The sequence below is a fragment of the Asterias amurensis genome, chromosome 11, assembly GCF_032118995.1.
Source record: "Asterias amurensis chromosome 11, ASM3211899v1".
NCBI lineage: Eukaryota > Metazoa > Echinodermata > Asteroidea > Forcipulatida > Asteriidae > Asterias > Asterias amurensis.
Window position 1 is genome coordinate 9,348,191 of NC_092658.1, and position 23,580 is coordinate 9,371,770.

General features: G+C 37.8%; 2 protein-coding genes across 5 annotated transcripts in view; one reads left to right on the forward strand and one right to left on the reverse strand.

Moving 5' to 3' along the window:
- The first annotated feature begins 122 nt into the window (after window positions 1-122).
- On the forward strand, window positions 123-12,227 carry LOC139943729 (meiotic recombination protein DMC1/LIM15 homolog). The gene is made up of 14 exons (XM_071940487.1): window positions 123-509; window positions 1,406-1,528; window positions 1,804-1,848; window positions 2,587-2,637; window positions 3,136-3,231; window positions 3,588-3,670; window positions 4,333-4,385; window positions 5,398-5,512; window positions 5,851-5,942; window positions 6,203-6,276; window positions 8,936-9,050; window positions 9,545-9,605; window positions 10,042-10,158; window positions 11,071-12,227. Exons 2-14 carry the CDS (start codon window positions 1,463-1,465, stop codon window positions 11,138-11,140), a joined length of 1,038 nt encoding a protein of 345 aa, XP_071796588.1. The 5' UTR covers window positions 123-509; window positions 1,406-1,462; the 3' UTR covers window positions 11,141-12,227.
- Window positions 12,228-12,371: 144 nt separating this feature from the next.
- Window positions 12,372-23,580, reverse strand: part of LOC139943728 (uncharacterized) — a 28,649-nt gene continuing 17,440 nt past the window's right edge. For all 4 annotated transcript variants that reach the window (XM_071940484.1, XM_071940482.1, XM_071940485.1 and 1 more), the window contains 7 exons: window positions 21,327-23,545; window positions 20,651-20,768; window positions 19,865-19,954; window positions 19,466-19,666; window positions 18,349-18,516; window positions 17,549-17,641; window positions 12,372-17,321 (listed from right to left, as the gene is read on the reverse strand). In XM_071940484.1, the coding sequence (XP_071796585.1) occupies window positions 17,205-17,321; window positions 17,549-17,641; window positions 18,349-18,516; window positions 19,466-19,666; window positions 19,865-19,954; window positions 20,651-20,768; window positions 21,327-23,545 (3,006 nt within the window). In that variant the 3' untranslated portion in view covers window positions 12,372-17,204. The remainder of the gene's footprint in view (window positions 17,322-17,548; window positions 17,642-18,348; window positions 18,517-19,465; window positions 19,667-19,864; window positions 19,955-20,650; window positions 20,769-21,326; window positions 23,546-23,580) is intronic.

A 23,580-nucleotide genomic window follows, 5' to 3' on the forward strand; every position in this document is an offset into this window, starting at 1 on the left:
AACAGCTCTTCGCTGCTGAACTGTACACAAGATAAAGGAACCAGTCTGTTCGTTGGTTTTAACCGGCATGCAAAGCGAAAAAGTAAACTTTGCAAAATACGACGGCTGTTTACATTAAACTGCAGTATTTGACAAAAAAAAAAAGTTTTGCTTTTATAGGCTTAGAATTGCAATTTCATACTGACATGAACAAAAATTCAGCATTTATAAATTATTCTCTGTATGAAATTAACATCTGCATCCGGAAACATAGCACTGTTTTTTTTTTTTCAAAGGAAAGTTCCAAACAATAACTCATGCAATTGTTAAAAACGCGCCAAACATTAAAATACCACTTTTGCAGTAGTGAGTAGTCGACGTGAAGTTGTGCGTGTCGTCTGCTGCTAGCTGCAAAAGATCGAAAACAGTTACAAGGAAGTTTCTTCTAGCTGAACTGAATACACGATTGTGAAAAATTAAGACAACTATTCTATTGTATTAGAACGCAGTAAACGATAGATTTCGGTCGGGTAAGTAAAACAATTTTCCACGGCCAAATTAACCGAGAATTACTGAACAAAACATGGGCCTATTTAAACCGAATTTGATGAAATATTTACCATGTTTACAGACAGTCACGACTCACAGACAGTCGGTGTTTAGTGGTTAGCTTTGTTACTTGACACGTGTTTTTATTGAAAGCTGGATGATACAAACGATTTATAACTCGTTCTGAGTGTCACAGTGTCAGCAGTCATGGCAGTGTTGTTGTGTCAGTGTCACTGTCAGTGTCAGTGACCGGAGTGGGGGACACTGTTAAAATTAAATTGTGTCACTGTCAATAATGTCTTTTGTCAATAATGTCAATCAATGTCACTGTAAACTCAATACAACAATTGTCATATGGCTTAGTACCAGTAGTAGTATATAGTAAGTTAGTTTAGTTAGTTGTGTTAATGAAGTGAAATAAACATAAATTTACTTTTTGAAATAGTAGGCCTACAATCATCATATGAAATTAGTTTTATTAGTCAGCTAGGTTACTAGGTATGATATGACTATTGAGTGGAAAATCAGTGATTCAGAAGCAGTTTGATGAGTTAACTGGATGACACTGGTGAAAAGTCAGAAAGTGGCACGCACTGCAATGACTGAGCGTGTACTGTGGATGGTAGCCCACCTGTTTCTGCTGTTTTCTTCAAAGTTTGAGTTTTAACACTAAAATTATTATTGGTCTCATCATAATCAAGATTTGTCATTTTGTCAAGACCGCTCAAAGACAAAGAAAAAAATAACGAATAAAGCCCAGACACGAATAAAGTGGGCTGCATGTAATTCATGTATTAAAGTGGCACTGGTACTGGTGGTATGTAGTTTGGTGTAGGCCTTATACAAAAATCTTCTTTTTATTTTGTAAAAACTTTAGGCTCTAAAGAAGAAAACTACAGGCAATTAAAGTTGTTTTAGTTGGACATCATCAGTGATGGATAGTAACATCATGCAGGATCAAGTTGTACAAGAGAATATCGACGATGACATGGATGAAGAGGTAAGAATAAAGGGGCAAGGGATATAGATCATACTCATAGATAAATTTCATACAGCACCAAAACTTTGGTAAAAAGTTAAGTGCAACAATCAATGTTATTTGATGCAGTGATGTGATGATAAAGGTCTATCATGGTAAAGGTCTGTACTATAACTGCAGAGCATTTTCCAACTACACAGGGGTGTTACATTTATGGCAATCTAACTTTGAATCGTCTGTAAATATAAATTTTTGTTTATTTTGTAATGCTTTTAATTTTGTGTTTCTTTCCCAAGGAGTCCTTTTTCCAGGACATTGACCTTCTGCAAAACCATGGAATTGTGAGTGAAACCTTTAGTCAATATAAAAACAAAATATTTCCCATTCTAATGAAAACAAAATTTAGTTAGCAAAGCACCCCTTGGTTAAAGACATGTCAGCCTTGCACTTTTTAAAAGCTTTTTGTAAAGTAGCCCACTGGGCTAGTAAACTGTTTTCTCTACTCCTCCCAGGAAAGGATAGTAGCCCAGATTTGTTCATGAAAACGTCATGTAGGCCCTATCCTTCTTTATGGTAACGATCACAACCGGAAAAACAGCCAAATTAAGTGGCATTTACACACTGAAAATAAATTAACACATTTAAAAAAAGAGTTATTCACATCTGAAAATGAACAAATTTAAGCATTTTAAACAAGAAGGTTAAACAGTTGTTAGTAGTCCACAAGGCAAGTTGTGACATAATGTTAAGAGTGAATCCTATGGGTGTAAAAAACAGAACATTTTATTTTGCAGATAACTCACGTTTGAAAATAAAATGTCACCAATGTATTGCTTGAAGAAACACATACCCCATTCATACCCCACCAAAAAGAAAACTTACCCTGGTTAATTTTACAGAAACCCTTTTTTGTTCCAAAACAGTACATTGTGTAAAACAGTTGAGTTTAATACACATTTTTGTTTCTATAGCTACTATGCAAACTCTTTTTCAATAAGCATTGGGTACAACATGCACAGAAAAAACAAAACAAGCAAAGAGGTTACTATTTCTTAATTTGTATTATTTGTTACATTTAGAATGTTGCTGATATCAAGAAACTCAAGTCTGCTGGGATCTGCACAATCAAAGTTAGTGCATTCATTTCCAAGATAATGAAAACATGTTATTATTTATGATTTATTCCTTTACAAGTAATTGATGTTTGAGTACATTTGGTTTACCTCTTCAAGTTCTGTTTGATCTCATTTTATTACGTTGGTTTTAAATTTGATGATGTTTAAAACCTTTTTAAAACCCTCAATTGAAATTTTAATTTGGTTTGATGTTGCTATAGAAGACAGGTTTTCAATATGAAATTGCGCTGCATCACCTGGGAATGGGAAATACAGCAGTTAGGCCTACATGCTTAATGGCTTCGGACTAGCTTGACAAAATAGGGAGACCGCCAACATTAGGGCTGGATAGCTCTACCGGTGGAGCACCAGCATGTTGACCTGGAGGTTGCAGGTTCAAATTCTGCTCTAGTAAATTTTTCTTTCTTACAACCCAAAATCACTTAAATGAAAATGAGCAGTTATGTTACAAAGATGGTACAATTTTCTTTAATTCTTCATCTGTTGATACAGGGAATCCAGATGACAACTCGCAAGCGAATGTGTGACATTAAAGGAATATCTGAGGCCAAGATGGAGAAAATCAAAGAAGCCGCTTCAAAACTAGAAGTAAGGAGTTATTCATAAGTGCTTTAAATCCCCTCTCATCATCGATATTATAACACACTGCAGTGTTCTGTATTTTTATATGAAAAATTTACAACACAACGCAAGAGGTCCATTATTGTTCATCATGTTTACTTCCATTTACTTCCTTGACATTCATAATTTTTATGACATTCTTCCTTCATTTTCAACTAAAAGAATCAAATTCAAAATCCAATACTATTTTTGCCACACACTATTTCCATTTGTGATTAAACAAGTTAAATTAAATTCATATAGGTTATTTTCCTGTTATTACTGAATCAGAATCCCAGAAACCAAAGTCCTAAATCAAGAGTTCTAACATGATTTATTAACAGGCTCATGGATTCATGACGGCTCTGGAGTACAGCTCTAAGCGCAAAAACTGTTTCCGTATTACAACAGGAAGCTCAGAACTAGAGTAAGTATCTTTAATTGCATTCATCATATTTTTGGATATGGTTTCATAGTTCTTTGGTGGAAAACCTCTGTTTGCAACAGTTTGAATGGTATTTTCCCCAAAAGGAATTAACAAAGAATCTTTGGCTTTGGTCCGATGAGGAAAACAAAATGCTATTTTTATAAGTTGTCATGCCTAGAATAATACAGAAGCCACTGTTCCCCCTGGTCGTTGACTTGGTACCTCTTCAAAAGATGACCCTTTGTAAAATTAAAATTGAAAACCTTGCCCTTTTCAAAGATAAAATTCCAGGCAGAGGCTTAAAGTTGTCTTTTGGTTTAGTTCTGTTTCCTTGGGTGACAAACCTCAGGAAAAAATTTGCCTTACCAAAATGACTAGGATGGTTGTAGGATCTGAATAACTGGAGTGCAGATTCCATAAATTTATCAGGCATAATGCTTCACAGAGGCAATTGTCTCTTTTGCCTTGCTGCCCCTTGAAATGTTCCAATAGAAATGTAATGGCTCCTCATAGAGGTGCCCTATACAAGGGAGAAAACACTGGTGCCCTTGCCCGTTCAAGAGCGAAATCATCAGGCTTATTTGTGCTACTTTTTTGTGCTAGATAGAATTCTTCTGACTATTAACGAAATAACTTGTTGGAATGTTTTGTTGTTGCTCCAGTAAGCTCATGGGTGGTGGCATTGAGAGTATGGCAATAACTGAAGCATTTGGAGGTGAGTTGCATTTTTGAGATATTTTGTTTAGCCCTTTATGAGAATACCAATGGAGGATAATTAACATGTACAATTTTTGGATTTTTAATAAGGGAATCAATGTGTGGTGAAGAGGTTTTCAACTAGTGGTTTAAACCTGCCGAGGCCTGGTTCTTGATAATTTTACCAATTCAACACACTTTGATTCCCATTCATAAAAACCTTTTCGGTCAAAAAACATCAACAGTTGTTGTTCAATATGTAAAATAAATGCAAAAATTATAATTGTTCAATGATTTATTTCAACACAACACCCCTCCAGCTATGAAATGGTAAGACACTGGGGTAAACAACTCCTTATAAGGAGTATGCTGTGCGCGTCGCGCGTGTCGCGTGATGTGGCACAATAATAATCCAGCCGTTGCTCTCGACCAATAGGAATGAAGAAACTGTCTTATAAGCACAGGTGCAAGCTCGCGTGTTTCACGCCCATGTTTCAACACTTTTTACTGGTGTTATATCATCCGTTATAACACCCCCACACGATGCCCTCTCGACCAATCAGAATGGATAAACTGTCTTAGGTATTTATGAACTACTTATCAAAATCAATTGACATTGTCTTGATTTCAAAATTAGATATTTAAATCATTTTAAGGTAAAGAGAATACTTATAAGACCTTAACTTTGAGAGAAATCATTTTGTTTAATTAACAAGCTCATCTTCTCCACTGATTTCTAGATAAACATGACCACCAGATTTGATGAAATTGTCACAGCAGGCCTAGAATTTCACGAAGGCCACGGAGGACTCCATTGCTCTACTGGTCTTGGCCTTGGTGCCCCACATAGACTTTAAGATATTTCCAACGGAAGTGGCCCTTTCAAAATGAAAATGTCCTTGCCCTCTTTAAGATGAATTTCCAGGCCTTATTGAAAACTAGAGTATGAGAAATGTGTTTATTCTTTTAACACCAATGGTTGGTATATGATGAGTCCATTAATTTGACGATGTGATCTATTTTACTTTTAGAGTTCCGAACCGGCAAGACCCAGATTTCTCACACACTGTGCGTCACGACTCAACTACCTGGAGCTAACAGCTACCCTGGCGGAAAAGTAGTCTTTATTGATACTGAGAATACTTTGTATCCTTTTTTTTTATTAACCCAACAACAATAAGTACAGAGGGATGGAGTAGTGAAGACATCACAGCTCAGTTTCGTAAAGTTTCCTCACAGGTACCCATTTTTCCCTTGGGTGATAAGAAACGATTACAGTTAAGTGTCCTGCTCGAGCACACAAGTCTCACGACCGGGGATTCAAACCCACACCCTGATTTAGCCACCAGAACTTGAATTTGATGCTATAAATCCCTCAGCCATGATAAAGGTCTATTTGCTGCTTTGGGCTGCAGTGATTGAGGGAGGCAATTCCAAACAAATCCCATATGTCCCTCTATCTTTCCTTAACGTTGATCATTCAGTCGTCCAGACAGGTTGAAGGACATTGCTGATCATTACAACCTGGACCATGGTGCAATGCTGGATAATGTTCTGTATGCAAGGGCCTACACAAGTGAGTTATTGACTTAGATAATCTTGACTTAGACAGAGAAAAAAGCAAATTGTATGGACCATCTGTATGGGCATTATTTGGTTGCTTGCTCAAATTTTACACTGGACCACAAGCCCGAGAGGCGGGTAGTTTTGGTGACGGGGCCACTAAACCCTTCTTCGACCAGACAAGTCAAGCAGTCTTGTGTTTTTTAATATCAATGAAAATATTTTTCACGGGCAGTAAAGTTGAAATAGAAAACCAATGTTTTTTCTTGACAGGTGAACATCAGTTTGAGCTTCTTGACTTTGCCGCTGCCAAATTCCATGAAGAGCCGGGCGTCTTCAAGTTACTGGTAAGAACGTTTTCCTTTCTTAAGATTCAAAATCAAAGAGGTGCCCATCCAGAGCTGCTCCAGAATGCTGGGATCCTGGTTTAAAATCACACATGAGTTGTATAGCATGTGGATTTTTTATCCAAAAGCACAGATCGAAACGTCGAGTTAAACCAACGGTTCTTTTCAGAACCACCTCAACTCATTTAGAGATCATTACATGGTGTTACCGCAAACTCTTCTATATCTTATCTCCACCATGCAAAGTTTCAAATCCTACAAAAGCACAGAGTTTACAGTGAGAAATTCCCAAATAGTTTTCTTCTAGCAACAAATACCTCATAATCATTACTGATCTACTTTATTCTGAGCTGCCAACTCGCCCTGATTCTGCAGAAAGTTCCCTGAAAATAAACCAATCTTTCCATGTTCTGTTGAACAAAATTTGAAAACCTCCCGATTATGTAACTTATTCCCTATTATATTGAATGTAATTATAAATATCTCCCTGCCCTGCAAACTCTCCCTGATTCTGCAGAAAGTTCCCTGAAAATAAACCAATCTTTCCAAGTTACGATGAACAAATTTGAAAACCTCACTGATTATGGATATTTGTTCCCTTTTATACTGAATGTAATTCGCAATACCTCCCTGATTGTTGTACAATCTATCCGTTGCAAAATGCAATTGTTGGCAGTTCTGCATTTTTAGCCTACAGTAAACTTGAGGGAATATGAACTGAATAATTGAAGCTTTATGGATGCATAGCTGAGTCATATCTGTTACACCATAACCTAGTTGTCATCATTATCATGTCAGGTGTATCATAACAGATTTATAACCTTCAATATAATAGGATTGATATTATGCCCCCAATGGACTATGCAGTGTTTTAAAGGCACTGTACACAGTAATTGTCAAAGACCAGTATCCTCACTTGGTGTATCCCAACATAAGCATAAAATAACAAATCTATGCAAATTTTGACTCAATTGGTCATCGAAGTTGCAAGGGAATAATGAAAGAAGAAAAAAACAATTGTTGCACAAATTTGTGTGCTTTCAGATGCATAATCAAAGGCTTCAGGCCTTAAGGCTTTTCTTATTTGAGTGAGAAATTACCTCTGTCTCAAAATCTATGTTACTTCAGAGGGAGTCGTTTCTCAAACTATCAACAGCTCTCCATTGCCGAGTTTGTTTTTATGCATCCCATTATTTTGAGTAGTCCAATAGTGTCCAGTGCCTTTAAAGGGAAGGTATACTCTTGGTAATCAGTCCTAAAATTAATGGAAACAAAAACCTTTGGTAAGAAGCCTACAGCAGCTTATGATAGTATAAATGTGAACATTTCTTCTATTCATTAATTCAAAGAGGCCCTTAAAACCCACTTTTTCACAGCTGCTTTTCATTAGTTTGTGTTTCTTCCTTGCGCCATGAGTATCACTTGTGGTGGATACCGGCGCACATAAGTGGTCTTCTACTTATTATTGTTATTAAAGTGAAATAATTCTCAAACTAACAATTTTACCTATACACAGATGTGTGTTAGCATACTCAGTACTTTCCCCCCGAGTCCTGTGAAAACATTTCACATGCATATTACACGGGTGGGATTCGAACCCACGACCCTGCTAACACACATCGGTGTATGGGTAAAAACCAAACTTAATATATTCTTTATCCCCGATGCAAGTTTAACATCTATTAAATTCTCAAAATGCTTCATATTATCAAAAGGCTTCCAACAAAAGTTGTTATTGCCATTAGTTTTTAGAGTCATTACCAAACATACCTTCCCTTTGGTACATAATCAGTGAGTTTCAAGAGTGAAAACCAATCATCTTTTTATGGTAACCATGCAATGATAAATGAGGAGACTCTAAAGTGCAGTGTCATAAACAGAACATGATGATCTTGCAAAGTAATGAGAATGAGTGTCATTGATTTAGTACAATGAACATTTGGCGTCTAGAGTTTCATCACTGTAGGGGCTATAAGGGACATGCTGGAAAAATAAGACTTGGAGATTGTAGGTCTTTGAAGGGACCGAGAGGCTCTGTATAAGATTGGTTTATTTTACTGGGGGTGTCATCATTATATAGCTAGGTTTCATGACAATGTCTTGATGAAGCCTTCAAAATAAACCAAAAGAACTCTTTCCGTCTGCATCAAGTAAAACAAGATTTATAACTTTATTTATTAGTATAACTCATTTTAGGATCTGGCAGAAAATCATAGTTGTGATTTAGCAATCATAACAAACAATAACAAAAACTCTGTCTGGGGTGTACACTTGGTCTACAATCCCGGCCAAAATGCTTAGGCCACATGGCAATAAACATACCCTCCCCCATCTCCCTCCTCAATGTTGTTAGGAGCGCAGACTGCGTAATGAGAGCCAACATTGAATAGGGGGTTAGGGGCGGGGGCGCAATGAGATATGGCTGGGATTGTAACTATAAAGACCAGAGAAACTAATTATTCAAGATGAAAATACTACATTCATAAAGAATTTGGCAACATCTTTACTCGGTTGCAATTTTCAGGAAAATGTTGAGGCAAAAGATCCATAACAAAAATATCCCTGGCTCTGGAAAATTCCAAACAAATCACAGACCGATGAGAAAGAGAGCAGATCACAGAAAACATGTCAAGACTTTTTTGTTTATCTTTCATTGCAGATAATTGACTCCATCATGGCATTATTTAGAGTAGATTTCAGTGGGCGGGGAGAACTTGCCGACAGACAACAAAAACTGGCTCAAATGCTCTCCAAACTACAAAAAATATCTGAAGGTAAACAACTTTACACAGTCAAGCTTCATTTTGCAAAGCTAGCAGCATGAACTTTGACACTTTTTTTTTAATATGCGGAGCCAAGCCCAACAACCAGTTAATCTCCAAGTAAAGCAGCATCCGGCAAGAGTCTAACATCCTCTTGAAGACGGCAGGCCTGATACTTCATTTGCCTCCATGCCCACTGGTGCCTTGGTGCCCTTGAAATGCCCCAGTAGAAATTTACAATTTTTTCATAGGTGCCCATTACCAAGCAGAAAATGCCTTGGTGCCCTTGCCCTTTCAAAAGCAAAGCATACAGGCCTGAGATGATCAGAGCATCCTGATCAAAACATTGAATTGTCAACCACCGGTTCTTCTTAGAACCAACACTACTCAGAAGAGATGGTGCTATCGCAAACCTCACCTGTTTGTACTCCTACCATGTAAAGTTTCAAATCCTACTAGAATAGTATTTGCTTTTCACAACTTCATTTTTCCTTTGTATTTGTCAGAGTACAACGTCTCTGTCTTTGTGACTAATCAGATGACATCTGATCCTGGAGCAACAATGAGGTATAGTTCCTTTTTTTTTTTTTTACTTCCCTCTTATTTTGTAAAATTTTATCATCCCATAAGTATTTTACATATTTCTATGACATCATAGCAAGGAAACTTCTCGTGGGTAATTTGGAACCATAGCAACAACTTTGTACAATTATTAACTTTTTAAAAAAATACTTAGAATTTGTCAGTATACACAACCAAGTGTGTAAGGACTTTTGGGATGCTAGGTAGCAGCAGGCAAATTCAGAGCTTCCTAACAACAGAAATTTACATGAAGTCTGCGGCATTCCAATTGCCCCTCTTGTGTGTGTGTTCTTTTAATTACAGTCTTCATTCAAGTTTTTTTCTCGTTTTTCGATATTACAAGACTTGCACAGTCTTAAGCTTTTTCATGTCACACAATGTAGTGGTGATTGACTCATAAGTTTCTATTTGTGTGATGTAGTTTTCAGGCGGACCCTAAGAAGCCTATTGGTGGTCATATCCTTGCCCATGCCTCAACGACGCGGTTGAGTCTCAGGAAAGGACGAGGTGAATTAAGGATCGCTAAAATCTATGACAGGTGAGGAAACTAAGGGAGTGTCCAAATTGGTGGCTACAGCTACGACTGTTGCTAGTAGGACCTATACTTCAACGGATGACTTTGACCCAGCTATAGCCGTAGCCGTGGCTGCCAATTTGGACACATTTAAAGACTATTTTTGTTTTTAGTATTGCCCCCAACAAAGCTACTGTCAGCCCATGGTCCAAAACTTAAAAGAGTCAAAATCCATGTAAAGATATGGTGAGCAAAAATAATAGTACTGGGTTCCTGTATAGTGCTTTATCACATCCCTAGGGGTCTGTCAAAGTGCTCATTATTTGTTTTTTAGAGCAGAGCTATGTTTAAAATTATGAGACCGAATTATGTAATTATTCATAAATACCTCAGACAGATTCGCTATTCCTATTGGTGGAGAGCGCGTCACGTGGGTGTGTATAAACCTTTGTTTATGACCAGTAAAAAGTGTTGAAACATGGGCGTGACACGCGAGCTTGCACCTGTGTTTTTAACACAGTTTCTTTATTCCTATTGGTCGAGAGCAACGGCTGAAAGTTGTTTCATCACGCGATACACGCGATGTGCACAGCATTCTCTTATAAGGAGTTGTTTACCCGAGGGCCTTGACTGGGCCTTACTATTTCATAGCTGGAGGGGTGTTGTGTTGAAAGAAATTATTGAACAATTATATTTTTTGCATTTATTTTACTTTTTGACCAATGGGAATGGGAATCAAAGTGTGTTCAATCGGTTTTCGACTAAAACCAGGCCTCTTTGGGTTTAAACCACTAGTTGAAAACCTCTTCACCACACATTGATTCCCTTATTCAAGACCATTCATTTCAGTGAGTTGAGAATTCGAAACATATATTTTTATGCATCTATTAATATACTATTACTGGTTTTAAATCTACTGTTTTGTTTTTTTCTCAGCCCTGACATGCCAGAGAATGAAGCAACGTTTGCCATTTCCACAGGAGGTATCATTGATGCCAAAGAATAGCAAGACCCTACAAATGGATGAGTTTTCTGATAATATCATTTCTCTTGACAGTAATTATGGAGACCAATTTGTAATTGTTGAGTTTGGAATGTTGGTCCAATTTCCAAATTGACCGTTTCTGACATAACTTATTTGAAAGTTTGGTGATGTTTGTTCATTGTTTCCAGTAGGTTTTATACACTATTTAAAACTACTGATAGCTGTATTGGTGTATTTAAGCATGTAAAGGAATCAGTGATAATGACAAATTGTACCTCCCCAAAAATGTTGCGATTAATCGATTCAGCCTATTCTATCTATCTCGCATTAAACTGTTCTTTATGTACATCAGGGATATTTTATGGGAGAAATGTTAAAAAAAATTAAAAACCGCGCATAACGTAAGTGCTATTGCACTGAAACAACAAAATTTACTTCAAAAAATAAACCAATAAGCCTTAAAAAACCATCATTGAAAATGCTCAGTAAAGATAGATTTAATAACATATTTACAGCAAATAATACAAAGCATTATTTTATAACAACTTACTGTCCAGGTTTTGTTGTAACAAAGCTCTTAAGCAAAAACAAATGTTGTTTTAATAAAACCATTTATTGTCAAAAAAACCTAGCGGGTAATCAATTACAACTAATGTAAAACCAGTTCTTGCAAAGCAACATTTTTACGCTAAGCATAATTCAGGGCCCAATTTCATAAAGCTGCCTATAAAAACATAAATTAGCAAAGCACAAAATAATTCTGCTTACCAAGAGAAGGTTGCCAGCCAGAATACCGTGTCATTTGAATCGTTTGCAACTGGTATCCTGTTTACTTTTGCTTAGAAGAATCGTGAAAGTGGTAAGCATTTCCATCTGCAATGGTAATTTGCATAACACTGCAGTGGCATATTTACTTTGCACAAAATAACTTTTGCTTGCCCCAAAAATGGTAACAAACAATAATATCATGTTTTGTGCACAGTTTGCAACTGGTTCTCTTGTCACTTTTGCTCAGCAGAGTGTCTGAAGTAATATTTTCTGCTTAATCAGCTCCATGAGACTGATGGGCCCTATAGCTGATTTCACAAAATTTTAGGAAACTGTGCAAGTCCAGTTACGCACGATTTTTAATGGTGCACAATATACGCAACAACTATTGCACAAGTGGACTTATGCCTTTTGTGACAGCAGCAAGGTTTATTGCATTTTCAATGCCCTTGATTGATATTTAACACAAGTTTCTGGCAAGCACAGCGTATCCATCAGCTCTAATAATCCATTTGCATGTTAGATTTGAATATTGCCTGGAACAATGACGTGCTTGATCACAAGTTACCACTCACTCAAATTTGAGTTAGGGGCAAGCTTTTGTGTAGTTTCATTTTGGAGACAGTGAACACCCACACACAAGAATGAATGGATGTGTATGGCACAATGGTACCAGGGTTTGCTCATCTGGAGGTTGCTTTGCAAATGCTTACCCCGAACCATTTGACATATCAACTGTCTTTATAGTCTGAGCAATTCAAACGAACGTGGTCCATTGTGACCAAGTAAGTTATTGTACCAGGCATTATTCAAATCTAACTTGCAAATGGCTTATTGGTGCTCTTTCACTGTAGCAGCTGCAGAGAAACAGCAACATTTTCTAATTTGTTCTAGTTTATCTGAAACAACACATACAATATATTGTAAAATACAATCTAATAATATTAAATAATTTATCATTTATATGACAAAGCAAATATTTCTACTTATTTCACCCAACATTAATATATTCCAGTTTTTGCCATTAAATGTGAAAAATATAAAAGAATAACGTAATTTGTGATAGAATTTCCAAAATAGTATAGTATAAATGTGTAATTAAACAATCTTTTTAAAGAAAATGAAATATTTGATCAGATTTCCTCCAAACTATAAAGCATCTATTAGAATAACTATATTTGAATGTGCTATTTATCAACTTTAGGTGAGAACAATTCTTTATTTTATTCTTACAATTGCTTGTTATGATTGGTTCACTCGTTTGAAGAATAAATCTTATATAATAATAAACATCGTTTCCTTGTTTAAAATGGGAATGCATTATTTCAGTTGTTTTGTTTCTCGAGTTTCTCCCCAGCAACATGAAAAGAAAGGTACCACTCTCAAGATGGGGGGGGGGGGGATAGAGTTTACAATCTTTCAAAGGAGTTATAAAATAAATTATGGGTTTAAAATAATATCTCTAATTAGCAACAAATTTTTACAGAAACAATTGCGTTTCATTCCTGAATGAAAAAAAAAAGTATGTAGAACAATCGATCAGTGTGCAAGAATACTGGTGAAGAGTTGATTTTTTGCAAACCAGCTTTTGCTGAGAATAGCCATTCATTAATTGATTATTTTGTACCAGTATATTCTACCCCATCTATCCACCCTTAAAATGCAATATTAAATATAACCCAACCAAATAGTACACTCTTGGCAGAGTTTGGGTGGTTTCCTTGAAGGATGATGGTGGTTTAGTTGGTACAATAAATTTGACAAAATGCCTCATTAAAGGTAGGGTCATAGGACGGTTTTTGTCATAATGCTGAAATATAACATACACATAGTTTAAGGAATCTGTGTTGTATGTTTATAGATTCTACCAAAGTAAATCTAAATCGATATGGCAAGTGGAAAGTGAAGGCAAAGTATGTCTCGGCAGGCAATACATTTGGAATTTGAAATAAAATTTACAAAATTGGGAACACATAGTCAAAGCTCTTGGTAACAAACCATCATCTCTGGCTTAAGAATAAAGCCAAAAAAATGCAGTTGTCGCACTATGCTCCAGAAAATGCATTTAAATGCATTAGTTATGCCAGCAAGAATTTCTACAAGGCAAGCTCATGGCAGGCTAGCTACCAAAACTATTAAAAGAAACAAATTGTGATGTTGAAATGTTTTTGTGTCTGCATTCATGTGAATTTGCAACTAAAAATGATCACCAATAACACTCTGGCTATTGACGTAATTTTGCTTAAAATACTTAAATTTCAGACAAACTTTCCATCACTCATGCGATCATTGACCAGCAGGCCAGGGGCCTTTCTCAAACGTCGGCTTGGGGTTCGGCTTCAGGCTCCATCAGTTGATGTGCGAACCAACGTATGCAAAAATCTACACAGCTACAACAATGTACAGGCCTGAAGGCTGAGTCATACTCGCTGCGTTTCCACGGTGGAACTCAGCGCAGAGAGCCCAAGTCAGATATGGAGCCCAAGCCAGCCGAAGTTTGAGAAAGGCCCCAGGCTGCAGAAGTACAGTAACTGTCAGTACAGACATGTAACCATAAAGCTTATAAATGGACATGCATGCGCACCCATGAAAGTGACGTTGACATATTATTGTCTGAGATTTGGGTATCAAGCTTCAATTTTTGGCACTAGTGTGGAGTGCTATTGAGTATGCTGAATGAAACATTGTAACAAAAATTGTTTATAATACAAAATGATATCTAGATGTGTTTTTCACACTGCTACAGCCACATAGAGTTAACAGAATTCAGGATCTACTTTTCCTAATGCATAGATAGATATTGATTGTCCAACACCAATCCAACCTAATTTCAAAAATATGTTAAGCAAAAATAACAAAAAAAGTGGCTAGCAGAGACAAATCTCGCTAAGCAGATACAGGTTACCAGAACCAACATACCATGTAATGTGGAGTGTTTTTATGACTGGCTCCCCTGACAATCTCTGCTCAGCAGAAACATTTGCTAAGCACAACTTTCTGAGAAACAGCTTTACGAAACTCTAAGTCATCGGAATTACAGAATATAATGAAGTAAATTAACAGCAGAATTGAAAGGACACACATATATTTTTTTTTTTTTAAATTACATACATTTAGGCTATGTTCATCCAGTGTAGGATGAAGCCCTGCTCATAAAAATGCCCATTTTTCCATAACCCCTGATGTTGTTCTAGTACATAATGTTCCTGCATAAGATCTAACGACATTCCTTTATACATTCTTTCACCTATTATAAAAGTTACAATTAAACAATTTTTCAGCCGAACCCACCACAATAGAGCAAGTTCGATTAAGGATCCTCGTTAACCATAGTTCAACTAACTCTTAGTGAGCGCTTGCCGCTTCAACGACGGATGGAATGGTCTAGTCGATAATTTGTGACCAGCCAATTGTGGCTACATCGCCCCGGTGTTTTTTTGCAGATTGTGCTGCATAACCTAGTAAACACATACAAGGTGTAATATTGATGAGTTTCACAACTCAAACATGTAATTTCTTTTTTTCTTTTTATGCAAGTTTCCAGACACACAAGCCCACTTCAAGGTGAGGGCTACAACCAACTATTTTTAATTTTTGCATGGCCCCCATAACGAGAACAGTTTGGAAACCTGGCATCATGCCTGAAGCTTTCAAGAAATATCTCAAAATATTCCTGTTCAATGATTGATTGCTTCGACTGTTTTCCCATTACCAGTGCCATTATTTACTTGGTTATTGAATAAGTTTATTGTAAAGCGCTGTGGTACCATGTGTAAGAGCGCTCTATAAATGCCTAATATTATTATTGTTATTTCAGCAACAATCAACTGAATATTAATAAAATTGTTGGGAAAAAAAAAGAATTATTTATTGCTCACTTCGAAAATTGATCTAGCCTGATGACATTTGAGAAGTTCCCTTGTCAACTTCAGTGCGCATGCACTATGGCGTCAAGAATCACTAGTTAACCGATGGTTCATGATCCAACTTGCTCACAATTTCACAGCAATGCACATTATACATCTCCCCTTTCATTTGTAGCGTCATATAAAACATTATGTACAACCACTCTTGCATACGGAACCAATCCAACAATCTTAAATGCATATCAAATTTATACCAACCCTTTGAAGGAATGCGTGTATATAATTGTTGCAATTAATAAATATAACCAAAATAAATAAATATATATAGGTCTAAAGTGAGGGCTGATTGTAGTGAGGTGTTGAACTATTTAAAAACACTGGACACCTTTGGTAATTGTCAAAAGACCAGTATCCTCACTTGGTGTATCACAGCATATGCATAACAAACCTGTGAACATTTGGGATCAATTGGTCATCAAATTTGTAAGAGAATAATAAAAGGCTTCAGTTGAAGTATTTTGTTATGTGGGTGAGAAAGTACTTCTTTCTCAAAAACTTTGTTACTTCAGAGGGAGCCATTTCTCACAATGTTTTATACTATCAACAGCTTCCCATTGTTCATACCAAGTAAGTTTTTATGCTAACAACTGTTTTGAGTAAACACCAATAGTGTCCACTGCCTTTAAACCAGTTACTCTATGCAGCCACAAATTACAGCTCGGCCTATTTTTTTTTGTTCGATGAGAAAACTTCAAAACCCAAACATTTCCACTTCAGGTCCATGCAGTCTGTGAGTTAAAACATCATAAATTGCAAAAAATATTTCCTCTAAAGAAACATTTTGTTCCGTTTTCCTTTAACAGTAGCAAATAAAATTTCCCTTGAAATAACAAGGTGTTTTTCTCTTGAATCCAAAATCTGTATAACGAAATTTAAAACCTTTTTGTGGCCCTTTCATGAGTGATATGAGTTTTTAACTTAATCTATTTTCTTTATTTCAGTTGCTTGTACCTTTTATTCACATGAGGGCGTTTTCAAAAGCAAATTTTGTAGTTGCATCACAGTTACACTTACAGTTTTAGTTTTATCTTATTTTGACTGTATGTATGTTGTTGGTTAATGGTATCAAAAAATAACGACAATGAGGACCAAAAACATGCGCCTATTAAAATATTTGGCATAATGTCAATTCTGATTTGGTTCACACACGCCCTACCATAGTTTAAAAAAATGGCAAATCCCCTACAAATGCAAACCCAAGTTAATCTCTTAATCAAGAATCTAACCTACAAACTAAAGCCCTCTGCAAAAATACTCTGATTTCAGTTTTTCCTGAACAGTTTTATATAATTCATAATAAAAAAAAACCGGCAATTCTGTTAACTTACAGAAATTGGCGCTTGAGGGCGCTGTTTCCTTATTGCGTAGATGAAAGCCTTCGTTCAAATCTGCTATCGGCTGTGCAATGTCCCATGTACACGGAATCTATACAAACAGGTATACTCCAAGTTGCCATGGTTACTGTGGATCTTCAGCTCAACAGCTGGTATTGGCTCTACTTCAGAATTCTATAACAAGGGAGGAGGGTTGACAAAATGGTCAATACAAAATAGTTTATTTTTTATGATGACTGTTTACTTTGCATCTTCTATGCTTCTTCCATATCACTTTGACTAAAATGGCATGATACTTGGCTTTTGAGAATATCTAATCACATCTGATTTTTGCAAGGGACAGGAAGAATGGCATGCCTGCAACTGGGAACACACTACATAAAGACAAGAAAAAACTTTACCTCAATGGCAAAGAACTGCAACGGTGGACCTTCTTGGTCGTAGGAGTAGGTCCCGAGAAGAATGCTCTCACTGGCCTCGTCATCTTGCAGACCCTGGTGACAAGAATCAAAATAAACAAATTAAATTGCCGTCAATAGAAAGGGTTTCTTAACAATATTTCACCAATCAGATATTTTAAAGTTAGATAGAACCAAAACTAAAAACATACTTTTAAAAACACATTTCCTATTCTTGAAAAGGTTATCAAATCCAACAAAATTAAGACATTTCTATTAGTTAGTACTTATTATTTAACAATATTTATAATATACATGTCTAATACATGTCTAATACTTATACAATCCAAGAGATTTATGTACACAACACTTGTTACCACATCAAAATTGAAACAGGTGGCCCAAAGGACAAAATCGATTCAATGTACAAAGCTAAATGATAAAAAACTGCATTAAAATGTTACATACAAAAGTTACAATAACAAAAACACAACAAACTCAATAACCAAGTGGCTATTATTACAAGTAATATTCTTATTATTTTGTTGACCCAAAATGTACCAAAAATATATTAAAGCACGAAATAAAAACTATATGCAAATTTATTAAATTGTTATATGCATATAAAAATATACAGCAAATTGAAAAGAATTCAACTTGAGAAGTGACACAACAGGGACTCAAACGCAAACTCTACTGATAAAAAAACACCAGAGCTTGAGTCCGGTGGTTCCTTACAACCAACTTCAAGTATTTTGGATACAAAAAGAGAAGAAATGATGAAACGTAAGTTGTTGTCTTACCCAAACACTAAACTCCTTTGGTGCACTATCAATGGTTCCAGTCGGCGATAGTGATTTGGGGATGTGTTCCAATGAGAAGGCACTGGGTTTAATAATCCCAGCTAGCTGGATCACCATATAACCCTGGGTACCTTTGAAAGCCCAGCAATTACCAGGCTGTACATCGGGCTGTGTAGAATAAACAGTTTGGACATCGTTAAATTACAAAGCCTTTTAGGTCCATGTCATGCGAGGCAATTTGCAGGAAGCCAGTTCCAGGCAATCTCAAAGACGAAAAGGTAATTAAATTTGAATGTTCACACATTTTTTATGAGGATCGTAAGAAATTGTATGAAAAATAAATTACTGCAGTTAATCGTCTGTAAAACTTGCCTTGTGTGTCAAGGCCCTTACGTTCCGTAACATCTTTCAGAATGAGTATGTTGCATCAGTGCCAAAAAAAACAGATCTTGAGTTTGCAAAATGCTGAAAACTCCGTGCAAACAGAGTCTTGGCACATACATAGAGGAAATCATCCAATCTGCTTGAATGGTGCAAAGTGACCAGCGCCCAATTTCATAAAGCTGTCTAGCAGAAGATTCTGCTGAGCTAATTCCTTCGCTAAGCAAGAAACAAGTGGAGTACCAGTCACAGCAATGGTAACTGTATGGTAGTTGAGCTGGTAACCTATTTTTGCAAAGCAAGAGTTTTTTTTTGTGCTTAGCAATTTTGTTCTGCTTATACATGCTTTATGAAATTGGGCCCTGGGCCTAATTTCATTAATCTGTTTAGCAATTTGCTAAGCAAGAAACAAGTGGAGTCACCAGGTACCAGTCACAGCAATAGTAAATGTATGGTATTTTGGCTGCTAACCTTTTTTGCTAAGCAAGAGTTTTCTGCTTACTTTAATTGGGCCATGGTCTAAAAATCACCAACCAAACACAGCAATGCTGATTCTCGCTGTAAAGTTGACGTACCTGAATGGCAGTGCGAGGTGAATAATTGGCCATATACCAAAGTGGTTTCCCAAAGATACTGAGCAGTGCAGTCTTAGAGTAGTGAGTCTTTCCTTATGAAACCCTTACCCTAACCCCAACCAAACACAGCAATGCTGATTCCCGCTGTAAAGTTGACCTACCTGAATGACAGTGCGAGGTGAGTTGGCCATATACCAGAGTGGTATTCCGAAGATACTGAGCAGCGCAGTCTTAGAGTAGTGAGTCTCAGAGCACCGGGTACTAATCACGCTACCACCAGCAGACTCCAGAGCGTAGTCTACCATACCAGTCTTATCAGCACTGTACATGGTCAACGCACTCAGGACAATGTGCTTTACTCTCTGTGATTGAGATCAAAATAAGATAAGATTATAAGATTTAAGATAAAACCTGTATTATCCCACACTTATATAATTATAACCGGCTGGGATAATTATCGCATCCAGACTGCAATCGGTATTAAACAGAGTGTTTGAAACCGGCCAAGCACATATTTATTCCCTTATACAATTTATATAACTACTTTATTTAATACGTACCTCTTCATCCAAACTACCATCGGCGCTCAGATTGACGCTACCTCCAGATGACCTTTGACCTTGACTGAACCATGGAGCCATCCACCATCCCTAAGTCATAAAGGGAAAAAAAACAGTTTTGAAATAATCCTAGCAAAGCCCAAAATAGTTTTTTTTTAAGTATATAAAAGGTAAAAAGGCCAAAAAAAAAAATATATATACGGAACACCAAGAAAAAACAACAATTGTTATTAGGTACAAAAAAATTACAATAATGACAGGACGAGAGCAATTACATGAAAATGGACCAGCCAATATTTAACACTGTCATGCTTGTATCCTAGTGACCAGGCCAGATTAATCCAGATTGAACCAGATCAGACCGCATCCAGCCTTGCAAAGAGTCCCATCTAGCCCCAATATTCATAGACCTTTCTATTGCAACGTCACAGCCCGAGTTTTTGCCAACCCAGATTGGAAAACTATGGAAAGCCATAAGTGCAAATCAAGAAAAGATCACTATTTTTGGTAACAATGTTACAAAATTTGTTGATTTTGTTTAAAACAAAACAACTAAATATAAGAGGTATTTTATTAAATTGAAAGTTTGCAGAGAATAATGAATTTTGTGACAACAAATGTTTTTACGATTTAGAGTTTTACTAGCATTCAGCCGAACATGCCAACCGAGGCAGTTTGTTATCAAAAAAGAAAAAGGTCTATGCACAAAAATTGTAACCTGATAACCAGTCCAGATTGAACCAGATTGAACCAGATCAGACCAGATCAGACCACATTCAAACTTACCAAGAGACCTGTCTTATTCTTACAGCAATCATGGACATCAACCTGTAACTTGGTGATGTTGGCCTTAGCTGCATTCAGTTCATCCTTAATGGCGGCTACTCCAATACCCAAACCAGCACTAAATGAAAGGTAGACAACAACAAAACAAAAATAGTAATATTAGTTCTGACTGACCGTGGTTCAACTTATGCAAAAAAACCTCATATTTCTTGATTTTCAATTGCAGCAAAAACAGGGGTGAGCTCTCAAACTTAAGGACCAGTCAAACTTAACTCTAAGTGGTCCGGCTGGCTAATTCAGTGTCGGAAAGCTTCCCTATTTAATGTGAAATACATCCCAGTGAAAAAGCTGAGGGACTAGTGAAATGACAAGCTAGTTGGTCCAACTGGCCAGTCACTAAAAAACTTAAGGGCAGACCCTGTTAATGCCTCTGTATGAACCGATCCGGCCTGTCAATCAAACTGTGCGTGTTCACCAATTTGACCAATCACAGCAATGATTGCTGTCGGACAAACTCAGTCATGCGTTCGCGTATAATATTTGGCACGCGCGGCAGAATCGTGCAGAATGTCATTAGGAGTGCTCGTACACGTGTCTTGCTTACATGCGCGGTGGGCGGAGCTTAGTGGAAAGCCGGAACGGTCCATTGTCACAATGGAGGAGTTGCTTAACTCACCCAGAATGATGTCCTGCAGCCTGCCTCATCATGTCTTCTTTAAGATGGTTGATTTCTTCTCTAAACTGCTGTATCCTCACTTCATTGCCTCCTCCACCACCACCTAAAGATGTTTGCACACCAGCCATGCTAGCCTCCAACCCAGCCACTCTATCTAACAACGCAGCAATGGCACTTACTGATTCGCCCTCCTGCCCCTGGGTGTACAACAACCCATTCAGACGATCGGTATCAGATCTGATCAATGCAAGATCTTGCTGTAATGCCACGATGGCGTCATTTGTGCCACCCGTCCCCCCGAGACCCCCCGCCGCAAGGAAAGTGGCTAAATTCTCATTGTTATCCCCTAAAATGGACGTCAGCGAGCTGATTCTCGAATCCAGAAGGGAGAGGTTGATAGGTTCGTGATTGTCGCTGTACATCATTGCCTCTAGCTGCTGAACGGTACCCTGTAGTTTGAGGAGATCTGCAGCGAGGGCAGAATGAGAGGCTGAGTCTCCCGTGTATGTGGCACTCATCTCAGTCAGGTGAGTGTGAGTCGAGTCAACTTTAGATCTAATACTCGCCACCTGCTTCTTCAGAGTGTCCACATCGCCGCTTGTTGCATAGTTACTCTGAGCAGCCGATAACTGACCAATCATAGTTTTGAGGTTGGTCATCTCTGCCTGCAAGTCCTGCATCTCGCTCCGCGTGGCGAATGCTGTCAGTTTATCCTGTCCCTGTTTCAGTGACGCAACGGTTATGTTAAGAGCCACCATTGCAGAGCTTTGTTCCCCGAATGCTTGATTCATTTGACTGAACTCACCCTTGAGCTCTGAAACACTACTTGAAATGGTCCGTTTCATTTGCATCTGCGTTGATTCAAAATAACTGATCTGCGATTCTAATGCTGTAAGAGAGGATTTTAAGTTGGTGACTCCCACCACAATGTCACTACCCCCCTGCAGGGAAGCTATCCTTCCGACGTCCAGTCTAACAGCTCCGACCTCATCTGAGAGCTTCTGGACTAAGGAGTTAGTGTCCGCGTCCCCTTGCATATTCTCCAGGACAACCATTCTATCTGCTTTAATGGTCAACTCTCCGACGTCAGTCTTTAGTTCACGAAGAGCTGCTCCAGTCTGGCTCCTCTGTTCCTCCTGGCTTGTTGCAAAACCATCTACTTGATTTCGAAGTTGTCCAACTTGTATCTTCAGTGAATCAATGTCGGCTACGAAGATGTTTAGCTCCCGCTCCGTGTTGGAGATGCTCAGATGAAGGCTCTCCCAGCCACTCTTGTCAACCTTCTCAGTATCAGAACCCTGGAGTGACAGGAAGCTCGCTTGTAAAGAGCTCAAGTCTGATTCTAATTTGGCAAGTTTAATATTCAGCTGCTTTATACTGGATGAAACTGGTCTGACTTGTCGAACACTCAGATCCTCTAATGAGATCTTCAAGAGACCAATCTCTGATTGTACTTCGGCAAGAGAACCTCCAAGTGTTTGGTATTTCTGTTGCTGAGCCCTCAGCAATTCAGAGCTATCTGCTTGAGATGCTTTCAAGGAGGCCACGTCCTTCTTAAGAAGCTCCAGCCGTGAATCCACCGATTCCCTTCCATCTTTTTCTTCCAGGTTTTGCATGGCAACCATCTCTCCAAACTCCGACCTGAAGTTGTGCATCTCGATCTTAACATCAGAGAATCCCGACTCAAAATCATTCATTCTGTTGACGAGCTCGGTGACCTTGCTGTTAGTGAGCCGGTCTTCTGACTGCAGAAGCTCCACCTCCTTTAGTAACCCTGTAAGTCTAGCCTCTAAGAACGTAACATTCATCGCTAATCGCTCTTCCCAAGAGACCATGCTGAGGTGAAGAGCCTTCAAATCACGACGGAACTTCTCACTTCCCGTTTGCACGCCGCTCATTTCCATCATCTGCTGGGCCTGGAAGCTGTCCATCTCCGTCTGAAGATTTGACACCTCCTTAGAAAGTTCTTTCAGTTCTCCGCTGAGTCCGAGTACAATCTTAGATCCTTCAGTTTGCTCGATCTCAACATCGTTGTACCCTTGTAGTCTGCTCAGCTGTAAATTACGAAGTTGACCTCTGACCCTGGTCAGCTGACCTTCCATGGAGTTGATGTAGAGGAGTGTGTGGTCATTCGGTCGTTCTTGTTTGGCAATGAGAACACCAAGTTGATCACGGAGCATCGTTACCTGTGATTCTTGCAGAACCCGTTGCTCATGCATCTGTGAATCAAAACCGTGAAAAAAAATTAATAAGT

Bases quoted from the DNA above. Each gene is read 5' to 3' on its own strand.
- LOC139943729 (XM_071940487.1), top strand. From the start codon at position 1,463: ATGGATAGTAACATCATGCAGGATCAAGTTGTACAAGAGAATATCGAC. The intron at 1,849-2,586 runs GTGAGTGAAACC...TGTTACATTTAG, and splicing joins TTCTGCAAAACCATGGAATT to AATGTTGCTGATATCAAGAA. The intron at 9,606-10,041 runs GTATAGTTCCTT...TGTGTGATGTAG, and splicing joins GATCCTGGAGCAACAATGAG to TTTTCAGGCGGACCCTAAGA.